A 14,441-nucleotide genomic window follows, 5' to 3' on the forward strand; every position below is an offset into this window, starting at 1 on the left:
GCCAGAGAACTAGCAAGAGAGCTTAATCAATTTGATATCAGATAGTGCAGTTTGTCCAATGTTCTACGTTGCGAATAACAAAAACATTATCTATGCTTTGGAGCATTGCTCCTATTCAAAGAAGATGAAAACAGCATATTTCACCAAATAGGCCTACTGTAGCGAATAACGCAACATTTCTTAATGGACATATAGACTATATTCGGGGGAAATGTTAGCACTAAATTGATGAAAATATCAAGCACCCTGCTGTCTTTCGCTCCTCTGCACGTAGAAAGTGAGCCATGTGATTTGAATGTGGGTCATTTAAGACGTTTATATAAGGTTTTATAAAGAATGGGAGGATATGTGTGGGTGGAAGAGGGTTGTTGTGTAAGTGTTTGTGCATGCCTGGGTGTTTTAACAGCCTCAAATCTGTCTTCACCTGTACGTTTCCCTCCCATGGCTTCCAACTAATAACCCAATTGACTGTGGAGAAAATACACAGCAGTGTCATGGGACGAGACAATATAATTAGGCAAGCTGAAAAAAGGGTTCTGAATAATCTGAAAGAATTTCTGGTTGCGGCAGCTGAGGTGTAGAGAAGTCTCTCCATTACTCTCCTACTCACTCTCCCTATCTCTTGTGTGCTGTCATTCACTATGCCATACAGTTCAGCAAGTAACAACTTGTTGCCATGTGGAGAAAGCAATATGGCACAGGCCATAAAAAGAGCTGAAGTGTGTGCCTAATCGTTATGGTGCTGTTGGTTTTCTCACCTCCTGTCATCACACAGAGGCCTAATTATTCAAGGAAATAATATCCAGAGTTAAAAGCTGCAATATGTAACTTTTTGGGTGACCTGACCAAATTCATTTAGAAGTGTGATATAGATCTGTGATTCTCATTTAAAGCAAGTCTAAGAGGTAGATGTGTTCTATGTGTGCTATTTCTAGTCAAATCCAATGTTATTGGTCAATGTTATGGTTAGCAGATGTTATTGCAAGTATAGAGAAATGCTTGTAATGCTTTATCATCCCTAAAGTTTTTTGTTTTTGCATATTATAATTTTGCTTATAGAAACTATACTTCAAAGCGGTTAGAAGATAGTGATTCTCTAAACTATACTTGCATGTTATGTCACCAAACTGAAATCAGGCAAACTATTAGAATTTTAGCAACCAGGAAGTGGCGGAGCGATTTCCGCATGGTGCATCTTTAACTGAAATTCAGTTAATTTGGTTTGTTTGTGTCCATTTTGTGGATCTCCTGTGCCTAGGTCTGGAAACACAAGTTTCCTTTCATCTACTTTCTCTCTCAAACATCTTGGCACTCTAAGCCTGGCTTGTGACGTGGGTCCAGTATGTGTTGATGTAGTATGTTAAGGTGAATCCTTGGGGTCGTCTGACGGCTGGTCACAGTCTCTCTCTGTGTTTCTAGGTGAGACGGTGGACGAGGTCAGCTTCAGGTTCTCAGAGCTGGTTCCTGTGGTGCTGATTGCCTGGATGACAGGCTCCACTCCCCGTGCTGCACAATAAAGAGCCTTTCAAGCCCAGACAAGACTACAGGGCACCGCCATGAAGCCAGGTCACGAGCGCAATCAGGAGTGCCTGCCTCCCAAGAAGAGGGATCTCAACAACAGCACCAGTAGTAGTAGTGCGGGAGGAGGGGCAGGAAGTGGGGTGGGGGGAGGAGGAGGGGGGGAAGTGGCCACTCAGAGCTCAGGGGTCAGTAGTGACACTCAGGGAGGAGGCACAGCAGAAGAGTGGCTGCGTGCCCAGCCTGGTCTACACTATGGAGTAGAGAGTGCTGAGGGCCTCCAAGGGCTGCCCGTTGACCAGTACAGCATGCTCTATAGGGTGGCTCTCCCCTCTGTCTCCTACTCCCAGACCAATCTACACCCAGTATTAAGCCATATCTCTCCAGCTTACACTGTCCCCTCATCTCTCCTACAGCATCATCCAGGGATCTCCTATCCCCCTCTAGGCTATGCCCAGATCCCCCACTCCTCTTTCCAGTTTGTCTCCCCATACGGTGCAGTCCCTTATGCAGTCCCCCCTGGCTTTGTCCCCAGCTCCCTGATCTCTCCCTCGGGCACCCTCTCCCAGCCCCACCTGGTCCCCTACCAGTCAGTCATCCAGGAGGGGGTGGTCTCCCCTCCTACCCAGACCCATGTATCTGCCCATGCCTTTGCCAAAGTGGGTTCATCCGGAGGAGTCCCGCTGATGCTGACCTCGGAGCAGGCTGCCCAGCACCAGCACCAGCAGCACCTGGGTGCGCTGCCTGCCGCAGAGCTCAGTCCTCGGGGAGTGCCAGTCTTTTACCACTCTCGGGGAACCAGGGCTGCACCTGCCCCCTGGGACCCCTACAGCGGGGAGCAGGAGACAGACGGGCATAGGGAGGTGAATGGAGGGGAGAGGGAGCAGGCTGCCAGGGAAATGCTCCAGGACTCAGTCTACAATGCCAGGAATGCACGGCTGCTGCAGGCAGCATCTGCAGCACTGGAGCATGCACAGGACAGAAGCCTGAAGAGCCGCAGGCTGGACGAGAGGGCTTCGCCTGGGCAGCGCAGCACCCCAGACACTGACCTGGAGGTAAGACTTGAGCTTTTGTTGTAATTACTTACACGCATGTATTTACTCATTTAAATTTATTTCAAATCTACTCCATAAGTCAGATAAATGTTTTATTTTCAATTTTCGAATAAGGAGTTTTGATATGAATTGTCCAAAATTCTGATTTTATTTAGTGCACATGACTTTTTATAGTGTCTGCTGTGGCACAATATCCATGTTCCCCTCCACTTCCTTCCTTTATTACTTTGTTGAGTGTGTGCTGATCATTGGGCAACCAGTCACATCCACACACTGCCTGCTGCTTCTAGGAAAGACTAAAAATGCTCTGGTTTGTGGTCTCGACTAGAGTTGATAGGAAACCACTGCTTTCTGAGGCTTAATAATGGTGGTTGAGAGGAGGTACAAGAGGACAAAACTTAAGTCTTTCTTTCCCTTTTTCTCAGACACAACAATCTATTACATTTAAAGATAAAAAGGTTGATTGATTGAAATGTGTTAATAAGATGAATCTTTTGTCATCCTCAAGGTTCAGCAGGTCGTTGGTCGCCTAGCCTCTCCTGTCCAAGGTGTGAGTGGAGGCCGCAAAGAGGTGTCCTTTGGTCCCCTGAACCTATCCCAGGGCTCTCAGAGAGGCAGAGAGGCTCATGGGGAGGCAGGGGAGAGTGCTGGCCGGACAGGGTACACGATCCACCCTGCGGTGTATGGAGACCCCCGAGTGATTGCCCATCAACAGCAGGCAGGGCAGCCAGGCCACGCTGTCATCTTGGCCAATGGACAGACAGTCCTGGTGCCCTTAGATTATCACCACCTCCCCCACCAACATCAACAGCCACCCCAGCACTACCCCAGCCAAACCAATGATGACACCTCTGCTGTCACCATGGCCTCCCCCACCCCCTACTCTAAAGCCTCTGAATCTCCAGCCAGAGTGTGCCTCCCAGACAGGGCTGTGGTGGAGCTGGCTGCCGTGGAGCAGCACCCCCAGCAGCCTTTTTCTGTCCCAGTCACGGCAGCCCTCACGCAGGCCCCGGCGCCCACCCCTGCCCCCTCCAATCCCTCCCATTTCATGAAGGGGGCCATCATCCAGCTGGCCACAGGGGAGCTGAAGCGTGTGGAGGACCTACAGACTCAGGACTTTGTGCGGAGTGCTGAGGTGAGCGGGGGGCTGAAGATCGACTCCAGCATGGTGGTGGACATCAGGACCAGCCAGCAGAGACCCGGCCTGGTGGTGCTGCACTTCACAGTTGGCGAGCAGCAGAGCAAGGTGACCATCGACGTGCCCCCGGAACACCCCTTCTTTGTGTTTGGCCAGGGCTGGTCCTCCTGCAGCCCAGAGCGCACGGCCCAGCTCTATGGCCTGGCCTGCCACCACCTGCAGGTAGGAGACGTGTGTGTGTCCATCACTCTGCAGCAGCCGCCCCAGCAACAGAAACAGCCCCTGCAGCAACAACAGCAGCAACAACAACAACAACAACAGCAGCAGCAGACCCAAGCCAGGACTTCCACCAAAGCCAACTCCACATCAGGGGCCATCGGCCAGCCCATGGGGCCCCCTGCCCCCCAGCAGCCCAGGCCACAGCCTCACTTCAGGATGGAACGCGTCCACAGAGAGAGGGAGAGGGGGGATAAAGAGGAGCCCATGCAACTAGGGGGTGTTGGGCAGAGTGAGATGCCTACCAGACCAAATAGGACTTCAGCAGAGCAAACTAGGAGCCAGAGCAGTTACTATTTGCACACGGAGGGTTCTGCTCGTCCAGGGGCGGGGGTGGGAGTGGTGTCGACAGTGTTGAGCACATCTCAGAGGCGCTGGTCCGCCCCCGGCCTTCAGAGATGCATGAAGGTGGAGGAAGGGGCGCACCCTCAGTTGGGCTCCTCTCGACCCTCCTTCATCCCACAGGAGGTCAAACTGTCCATTGAGGGGCGCTCTAACGCTGGGAAGTAGCACCAACCACAGCAGTCCACACCACAGAAGAGACAGTCAGAGGAGCGAAAGCATCAGAGAGGGAGAAAGGGGGTAAATAGTGGAAATGTAGCCTCAGAATGTTTAATATTTTGCACACCTAATAAGATTACAAGCTCTTTGTTTTCAGAGGAATTACCTGGTCTGGTGTCTGGTCAGGTCCGCTCTATTTAGTAGTCAGTCGGTCAGGACAGCTCCTGGTCCAGTGATCAGGAGATTGGGTCTCTGCTCTCCCAGGCTGACAGGGAGCGGATGCAGAAGCAGGGAGTGTATGTAGCTGGTGAATCGCCTACCAAAGTCCTCAGACTGCATCTTCCTTCATCCCTACCAACCCCTCAGAACCATCCTTATCAGAGGTGAACCAACTCTCAGAACCATCCTTATCACAGGTGAATCAACCCTCAGAACCATCCTTATCACAGGTGATCGCATTCACTGGACGTTCTCTCTTCTTTGACCAAACCATCTCTGGAAACCCAAGACTGTGGAGAATATGTAGCCCATGTCTGGTAAACAGACACCGGGTCTGACAGTGACAAGAACATAGCTATCCTATTATGCTCTGTCTCCCCCACATTTCTATTTTGGTCTGTTACCTTCAAAAGCGTTCTCCAAAAAGAAAAAAAGACTAAAGGTGCACTTGCGGAGCTGAATTGCTGCCATCGGCACATAGATGCTTTTCCCTCCAATGATATTGGTTCTCTTGATGCAGACTCTTGACGTGTCATCGTCACTTTGTGTGCTTCTCTAGTAGGAGCAGAGGACTTCTACCAAAGCACAGACACTCTCCCTCGTCTCCCTGCCTCTCCTCGTAGGGCCCAGTCTGCCGAGAGAGGGTCTGAGAGGAGGGTAGGCAGCCTTAGAGGTCTTTCAATCAGCTCCTTCAATCAACCAATCAGAACCTAGGAAACCGCTCACTCCTTTCGTAATGCACAAACCACACTTCCGCATTTTTAATTTTACACCCCAACCCCATTTTGTGCCACGGTTACATGCCAGTTTTCCTTTCGAAAGAAACCAAAAGAGATCATGCATTCCAGTATCCTAGTGATTATCATAGTGACCACAACACTCATCTTCCCGACTGCAGCCCTCCCTGCCTGCTACACTTCTCAGCATTCCTCTGAATGGTGACTGTTTACTGTCATTGTATTAGTAGACACCACTACTGGAGGCACGGGCTGGTCTCCACCAATGTCACCTGTGGGATTGATGCCTGCATGGAGCAGTACTGGCTGAGAGAGTGAAACCTCTCCATAGAGTCAATTTGTCTCTCTCAGTACAGCAGCCCCTGGGCCTATGAGGGGGAATCCTGTGTGTGTTGGAGGGGATTGAGTTGGCCCTGCTTCATACCTTTTTCACACTATTGTCCCAACACAAACTGGGGGGGATCTTTTGGCTTGCTTTCCAGTGAATATAATTGGTTTAAGGTTACCCTGCTTTTTTCCAGCCTGTTCTAGGTTGTTCATGGCTAGCTAAACTATGTGCCTCTGCTCGTTTAAAAGCAGGATGGCACTACATATGTTATCTGGCCAGGTCAGCTTACACGACTGTGTGAAATGGGTATATGAGACCAGTCAATCCTTGCTCAGTTACCAAAATGAAAGCAATAGTGTATTTTCTGTTTATTTGGGGTTTTCTGTATATTTTGTTATTGTTTTTATATAAATATACAGCTTGTGTATCAGACCTAATACTATCTTTAACCCTGACCTGAAACGTTCCTGCTTTTCAAAGGTGATGCACAATTTGGCTCTGAAATGTTTTGATCTTTGTTATTACAGATTCACAATCAAAGCATGCCTTTTGAAATGATTTTTATTTCAAAAACCAGGCATTTATTCTGAAGAGAATAGTCTCCTTTTTGATGGACTGGAGGTTCGGGCTCTGATCCTCACTGATAGTATTCATTATGGTTTTATATAGTTACCCTATATGGTTTTATTCAAGTGCATCTCCAAGAGAGGCTTGACTCCAAATCAGTGGTGAGCATCTTAACTCTCCTCTGTTTTGTCCTCTCCATTGTCTTTTAATCTACTTGTGTACATGTCAAATTGTTTTATTCTGTCCATGGCAATATTATTTCCAGTGGACCTTAAGATTGTCTTGTATTGCACATAGAAAACTTCACCTGTTGATTCACATTGACCTTGTAATGGGAATCACAAATAGTTTCTTTTTTTTATTTTTTATGAAGGGAAAATGTTTTTGTAGCTATTACATTTTTGTTGAAGTGTTCTTAAGGTAGTTTTGGCAATAGAGAAACTGACTTGCATGGTTGACACTGTTTACAAATTAGCCAAGAAAAAATGCTGCAGTTTCCTTTTTCGGACACAGATTTTAGTCACAGAAACTTCAAGTGGATGAAATCAAGATGAAGTGCAATTAGAGCAGATTCAGCAATCACACAGACATTTAGTTTGATATGTCATTCCATAAAGCAGACAGACATTTAGTTTGATATGTCATTCCATAAAGCAGACAGACATTTAGTTTGATATGTCATTCCATAAAGCAGACAGACATTTAGTTTGATATGTCATTCCATAAAGCAGACAGACATTTAGTTTGATATGTCATTCCATAAAGCAGACAGACATTTAGTTTGATATGTCATTCCATAAAGCAGACAGACATTTAGTTTGATATGTCATTCCATAAAGCAGACATTCCACTTAGCTTAAGGTAATTCCGTTTTTCTTTTGGTCTTCTAAAATGTCTTCACTGTTAATCCTCTTGTCAGAAAGACATTTCACCTCAGTTATGTCTAGTTTTAATGTGTCTGGTCACTTCTGAACCGATAGTCCTTGTCTGCAAATAATGTGTATTTGTTTTGATATCACCTGTGTCACATGATGTGCTCCAACACAGATCCAAGCATTAATATCCCATGCTCACCGATACTGTGTGAGAAGGTAACTGTGTGTTAGAGCATCTATCTGCTGGCCTGTCTGTCCTTGTATCCTGGGCTTTGAGCTCTGAGGTGAAGACTGGTGATTGTGTGTGGTGACATCCAATGCCTTCTAACGGACTTGAGTCCCTCATCCACGCTATTTATAGACTGCAGTGTCAAATCTAGTTCATACACCCCTTCCAACCCCACCACCCTACTGCCTCCAGAACATTTCTGTTGAGTGGAGCCTCCAAGGACACACGGTTCACTGAGGATAAAACCTCAGACAGTCTTTGACAACAAGCCATGAGAGAATGTTCCTGAAGGAGAGGGGGCGGTCCGTTAGGCCTGATCAGGGCAGAGTCACATGCCATTTGATACAGTCATAACAACCAATCTGTAATTTTGTTGAAATATAAATGTTTTTAAATACGGTAGTGGTTAAATGCCATACAGAGATGAGCTGGATGATTTTCCACAGTGGAGCAGTAGACATTTAGTCATAAACCGCTCAATACTTATTAATTTATTTTTTACAATAATTTACGTTTGTTACATTTTTTTATGCTATAAGCAATACAGTTAAACAGAATACCTAAAAATATGTCATGTAGTTTAAGGATGTGCTATGCAGTAAACTCTGAATTATTCTGCTCTTCAGTGACCAAGTGTACCTACTACGGGGTAGGACAGGTTTGTCATGTATGTAAGAAGGTGGCTGATGCAGTCATTGTACACTGATCTCTCTGAGTACTATAGCTTATCATTGCCCACCATTGGGTGTCTGAATATAGTGGATTTATTTTGTTTTTGTTTGGTTGTTTTAGTTCAGACCCTTAGTTGTCACTAACCTAAGTTCAGCACAGTGTTTTGTTCCAGTCAGCTCAGACTATTACCTCCACCTTCCGCTGCCAGGTAGTACAGGCTAAATCATGACCAGAGATGGGTATGCATGTGGAACTCAAATTTGTATGTAAATCTGTCATATCCAGTTAGATTTTGGCCTTACGATCTCTCTTGGTCACATGTAGCAATCCCTTGGTTAGATATGGTATGGATGTTACGGTGTGTATTCAGCCCTGTGGGGTCAGAGTCTTCTCTTTGGTGAACTTTTACTCTCCAAAATGTACTGCCTTACCAAGGGCTCTCAGCTGGGCCTGTCTCACATTTTATAGGAGATGGTGTGGAGAGTGCAGATGCTCTGAAAAAGGATGCTGTCAACAGCCTGCCTGTGTCTGTGCACTGTTGTCAAATGTTTTGTGAATGGGGTTGCATCTCATGTCCCACCTCCCTGGGGGCTCTTCTAGAAAGCAGGATCAATGAGTTAGCCAGCTAACAGTCCCCCAAAAAACAGGAAGAACTGCATTTTTTTCTAGAAATGTGAACTTTGAAATTTGTAATGGTATAATTGACTTGACAACCAACAATCCATATTCGGTTTTAGTTTTCTAAATAAAAATCAGATGTATTTTACTGTTTATCAAAGTTACCTGGCTGAGGTAATGATCCTACTTCCTGGAACACCCCACTGCTCATCAACACACTCTATCCTCCAGATATTCTTACTTCAGTAAAATATTATTAACATACAGAACTTCTGTGTCCTACCACCTCCTCCTCCCCTTGCCTTGCCACACGTGTATCAAACACAGTATTCTGGTCTGGGACAACCATTCTAGGTGCAACGCAGTGCCTCTTGTTTATTTACCTCTTCCTCTCTGTCTTGAACACGGTATGAGGCAGTGGCTGCATATGACCACTCTGACTCTCAGCAGACAGTCGGGTGGACAGGCACATTAGCAGCACGCCATCTGTTACACTCAGACTAGCATCGTTCTCAGACTTCTGCTCGGAGCGTGAAAGTGCTACTTCAGCTGTTTTCTAGGTTCTTCTCTTGACTCTAACCATCGTAAGAAAAGGGAAAACATTTGACCTGTACGTTTTTGACCTCACTCTTCTTATTACATAGTCAAAGAAAATTGCACTAATTTGCCATCCTTTATAGTATTATAAAATTAACGGTTAGTTAATTGAAGTTTTTAATTATTAGCGCTAAACACAAAACCCAATGAAACATTCACTTGTCAGTTGTGCATGTTTGTAGAGAATGTTTTGTATGGCTATTATCAAGCTTGTCAATAATGCCTTAAGATCTGTACAATGTGTTAATGGAATGATGCTAATAAGTGACCCAGTTTCCCTGTTTTTCTGTAGCTGCAAAGGTGGATCAGTTCACTCTTGTTGTATTGACCCTCTTGGCTCTCCTGGTGTTTTATTCATAAGCAGAAAGGCATTTGGGGATGGACTGTATCTCCGGATAGGGAGAGGTTACAGTGAGAGATCATGTTAGGGTGAGTCCCTATCGCTGCTTGAAAGCTGGACCAGTAACTGACTCACTGTTGTTGTTTTCACACACACACACACACACACACACACACACACACACACACACACACACACACACACACACACACACACACCACCCTCTGTTGTTAATGTGAGTGCATGTTGGGAGTAGGTCCCTGAAGGTGAGAGGTTGTGCTCAATGTATTTTTGTTCTGGTCCTGTCTGATCTACTTGGGAGAGAATGTGAGGCTTTTCAAACCAGTGACAACTTTCCTTTATTGGTAACTGTATGGTCTGTTTTTGTTTTCGTGATTATGGAAAAAGGCTTTATGACCCCTGTATAAAGTAGCCCTGTTGGTCTGATCTTGTATGACTGAGGTAAATAGACTGGATGGGATGGTGTTGTTGCCAGGCACTAGAGATGCAGAATTAAATCAGGAAGATGAGAATGGTTAAAAGTTAATGGAGTCATTGGGTATTTTCAGATTTTACATTTGTATTTTGGCACTAAAGTTACTGCTTTTTACGTGACATTTGACTAGTTTTAAAAGAAACAGCATCTTTTTTTAAAGTATAAAATCTGCAAAATATATGCAATGATGTATGTAATATTCAATCCTCAAATATAATCCAGGTTGTATAAACTTTTGTATAGTGAGTTTTAATATCGTATGGCCGTACCAATATGTATTGATTCGTATCAAAAGCCTTAGTTGTCTATCCAAAGTGCTCCCTTAGAGTACAGTACCCTACACCTACCTGAACTTTACAAAGCATTAATAACTATATTTTGTTGCGTTTTTTTATTTGTACCCTTTTTGAATAAAATAGATTTGTACTGTATATTTGTACCGCTGTGAACTACTTAAGGCTGTTTTGTTTTTGTTTTGCTGTTTTAATTCTATGTACTTAAGGACACAAAGATATTGTATTTTTATTGTTACAGCTAACTTCTTGGAGACATTGCATTTATCATGTTTGTTAAGTAAACACAATAATATATATATATACTTACTATTACCCTATGTCCAGAGTTGTGTTTTATTTGATCTCTTCTTTGACTGGTCCACATGGAGAGATATGTGGGTTCTGGAGCTAGTTCCAGGGTCATAAACCATCTCATCTGCAGCTTTGGGTTATCAATGATTTAATAACCACAAAGGTCAAACTTGAGTTTCAGGATTATGTCTGAATTACCTAGAGTTGTTTAACTACAGAACAATACACCAGTGATATTCCTTTCATTCCATGTTCCTGCTCTGTTCACACCCCAGAGTTCGCATTGGACAGCACTACTGTCTAGGTGTTATAGAGGCTTATTACACTGTCTGTGTCTGCCATGAATAGAGAGGCCATTGTGGCCTGGAAAGAGCCAGTCCATTTGAGTGGCATGCTTTATTTGCTGACTGGAGCATAGGGTGAACTGAAAGAGAAGAGAGATTGAATTTACACACAGCGCGGGTGTCAATGTTTATTTCCACATTCTATTCCTGCTTTCTAATATGATCTGTACATCTGTTAATCCAGTAGCAGAACAGCTGCCGTAAAAGTACCATTCTGAGAATTGTGACAACAGAACTAGCATAGTATTCTCCTTTTCACTTTTGTTTACCCTCATTGATTTTGGCCTCCTTAAAAGGATTTCCTTTGTAAACATGGACATCAAGAGAATATCCTGATAGACTAGTAAAAAGGCCAAAGTTCAAAGAACAGTCTTGATTAAATTGAACAAAAACAGGCAGGCATAGAATAACAGTAGAATACAAATGCAGTTTCACGACATGCAGTGCTAATCCAGACTGTCACGCTAGGCAGAGCTTTACAGTGCTTTTCAAAAGCACAAACAGAACCTGGGAAACTGTCAATACCATTTCCTTTGTAGTATTTTAATGTCGAAGAGCGTACTCCACATTTTCCATAGCATTATTCCACTGTGTGAGGATGACACTGCTGTCAGTTCAAATCAGTCAGAAAACCCAGTATTCATTATTGAAAAGGTGTCCATACGTTTAGTACTTGGCAGAAATGATACAGATTTTGTAGCAAAGATAATGACCGTGTGTGACAACACTGTCTGCAGCATGGCTCTGCTCTCTGTGTATCTTAAATTAGGATAGTGATATGACCCTGCTGAAAATAAGTTAATGGACCAGGGCGCTGAATCTATGGCCAAAGAGGCCTCACTGAGTTGCATTGCCTGAGTTGCACAATTCTATACATTTGAGTCCATTTGTTTTTTCCTGCACTCTGCATAGTTTTAAGAGTCAAATTTCCCTTGGAATAAACAGCACTGTTGCATAGAGGTTTGAACCGCTCCTAGACTCTTAAGGACAATTAGAATATAATAGCTTTTCCCTGTTGAGCGGGATACTATTCTGTTGTGGGCTTTAGCCTGGTAGTGGCTCAAACTGAGAACCCGTCTTAGTTCCTGTCTTGAGGAATAATCCAGAAAACTAATCATGTAACGTTGTCAATGTGTCTGCAGAGCTCAGTTGTGAAACAGTGTGTCAGAGGTAACCTTTTGAGGAAAGAAATTGAGAACAAATGACCAAAGAGAAGGAAAAAACAAATACATACAGTACAGAACCAAACATGGCAACATGTGTAATTGCAGCTATTATATTCACCAACAAACAAAATATCCCCCCCCCCCTTTTTTTTTAAACAAAATATATATATATATACATTCACATCATGTTGCATAAATATCAATTGGAATGAGGTCAATGAAACATAAGAGCAGAGATCTCTCCCAACTGGTCAAGTGGCAACAGGTTTAATAATGAGTCTAGAACATGCTCATTGGAGAGTTGAACTCTGCAAAGTGAGATCACTTGAAAAATGCAGAGATTCATTATTTAAAATATAGCATTTACCCTGACACATGAGCATTTTTAAATACCTTGGCTGGGTGAGGAAGGAAATATGACAATTTGGGGCATTTAGAAAAATGCTATTAAAATAGCATTCTCAGTTCACATGTTGAGTCCTAAATGTCCTAGAGGTAACTAACATATACAGAACAATAACAGCAGCAAAGATTGTGGTTTGATGAGCCAAAAATGTCAATGCAACAGAAGATGCATAAAGTAAAAATGTAATTATTACCAACTACTTGGCAAAGGTTATGGGAGTGTTGAGAAGGTACGAGGAAAAAACAGATTGAGGAAGGTCAATGTGACTAATAAAAGGCAAAGAGACCTACAGTAGTGGCAGTATACAGTTGAAGTCAGTTTTTTACATACACTTTAGCCAAATACATTTAAACTCAGTTTCACAATTCCTGACATTTAATCCTAGTATAACTTCCCTGTCGTAGGTCAGTTAGGATCACCACTTTATTTTAAGAATGTGAAATGTCAGGAAATAGTAGAATGACTTATTTCAGATTTGATTTCTTTCATCACAATTCCCAGTGGGTCAGAAGTTTACATACTAATTAAGTGCATTTGGTAGCATTGCCTTTAAATTGTTTAACTTGTGTCAAACGTTTTGGGTAGCCTTCCTTAAGCTTCCCACAATAAGTTGGGTGAATTTTGGCCCATTCCTCCTGACAGAGCTGGTATAACTGAGTCAGGTTTGTAGGCCTCCTTGCTCGCACACGCTTTTTCAGTTCTGCCTGCAAATTTTCTGTAGGATTGAGGTCAGGGCTTTGTGATGGCCACTCTAATACCTTGACTTTGTTGTCCTTAAGCCATTTTGCCACAACTTTAACTTCCTGACTGATGTCTTGAGATATTGCTTCAATATACACCATTTTCCTGCCTCATGATGCCATCTATTTTGTGAAGTGCACCAGTCCCTCCTACAGCAAAGCACCCTCACTACATGATGCTGCCACCCCCGTGCTTCATGGTTGGGATGATGTTCTTCGGCTTGCAAGCCTCCCCCTTTTTCCTCCAAACATAACGATGGTCATTATGGCCAAACAAGTTCTATTTTTGCTTCGACCAGAAGACATTTCTCCAAAAAGTACGATCTTTGTCCCCATGTGCAGTTGCAAACTGTAGTCTGGCTTTTTTGAATGGCAGTTTAGGGGCAGTGGCTTCTTCCTTGCTGAGCGGCCTTTCAGGTTATGTCGATATAGGACTCGTTTTACTGTGGATATAGATACTTCTGCACCCGTTTCCTCCAGCATCTTCACAAGGTCCTTTGCTGTTGTTCTGGGATTGATTTGCCCATTTCGCACCAAAGTACATTCATCTCTAGGAGACAAAGTGTCTCCTTCCTGCGGTATGACGGCTGCGTGGTCCCAAGGTGTTTAAACTTGCTTACTATTGTTTGTACAGATGAACGTGGTACCTTCAGGCGTTTGGAAATTGCTCCCAAGGATGACCCAAACTTTTTTTTCTGAAGTCTTGGCTGATTTCTTTTGATTTTCCCATGATATCAAGCAAAGAGGCACTGATTTTGAAGGTAGGCCTTGAAATACATCCACAGGCCTTTGAAAATTACATCCATTGTTTGCTGTTTGGGGTTTTAGGTACACACTTTGAGATTGACTCAAAAATAAATTTGATTTGATTTGATTTGAATTAGCCTGTCAGAAGCTTTTAAAGCCATGATGTAATTTTCTGGAATATTCAAAGCTGTTTAAAGGCACAGTCAACTTAGTGTATGTAAACTTCTGACCCACTGGAATTGTGATACAGTGAATTTACAAGTGAAGTAATCTTTCTGTAAACAA

At 43.7% G+C, this 14,441-nt stretch overlaps 1 protein-coding gene across 1 annotated transcript; it reads left to right on the plus strand.

Annotated features, from left to right (window-relative positions):
• Positions 1-1,693: 1,693 nt before the first annotated feature.
• Positions 1,694-10,773, plus strand: LOC124035733 (ataxin-1-like). The gene is made up of 2 exons (XM_046349350.1): positions 1,694-2,573; positions 3,082-10,773. The coding sequence occupies exons 1-2, from the start codon at positions 1,827-1,829 to the stop codon at positions 4,495-4,497; spliced, it is 2,163 nt and encodes a 720-aa protein (XP_046205306.1). The 5' UTR covers positions 1,694-1,826; the 3' UTR covers positions 4,498-10,773.
• The last annotated feature ends 3,668 nt before the right edge of the window (positions 10,774-14,441 follow it).

This window comes from Oncorhynchus gorbuscha, linkage group LG05 (assembly GCF_021184085.1).
Source record: "Oncorhynchus gorbuscha isolate QuinsamMale2020 ecotype Even-year linkage group LG05, OgorEven_v1.0, whole genome shotgun sequence".
NCBI lineage: Eukaryota > Metazoa > Chordata > Actinopteri > Salmoniformes > Salmonidae > Oncorhynchus > Oncorhynchus gorbuscha.

Bases quoted from the DNA above. Each gene is read 5' to 3' on its own strand.
- LOC124035733 (XM_046349350.1), top strand. From the start codon at position 1,827: ATGCTCTATAGGGTGGCTCTCCCCTCTGTCTCCTACTCCCAGACCAAT. The intron at 2,574-3,081 runs GTAAGACTTGAG...GTCATCCTCAAG, and splicing joins CCCCAGACACTGACCTGGAG to GTTCAGCAGGTCGTTGGTCG.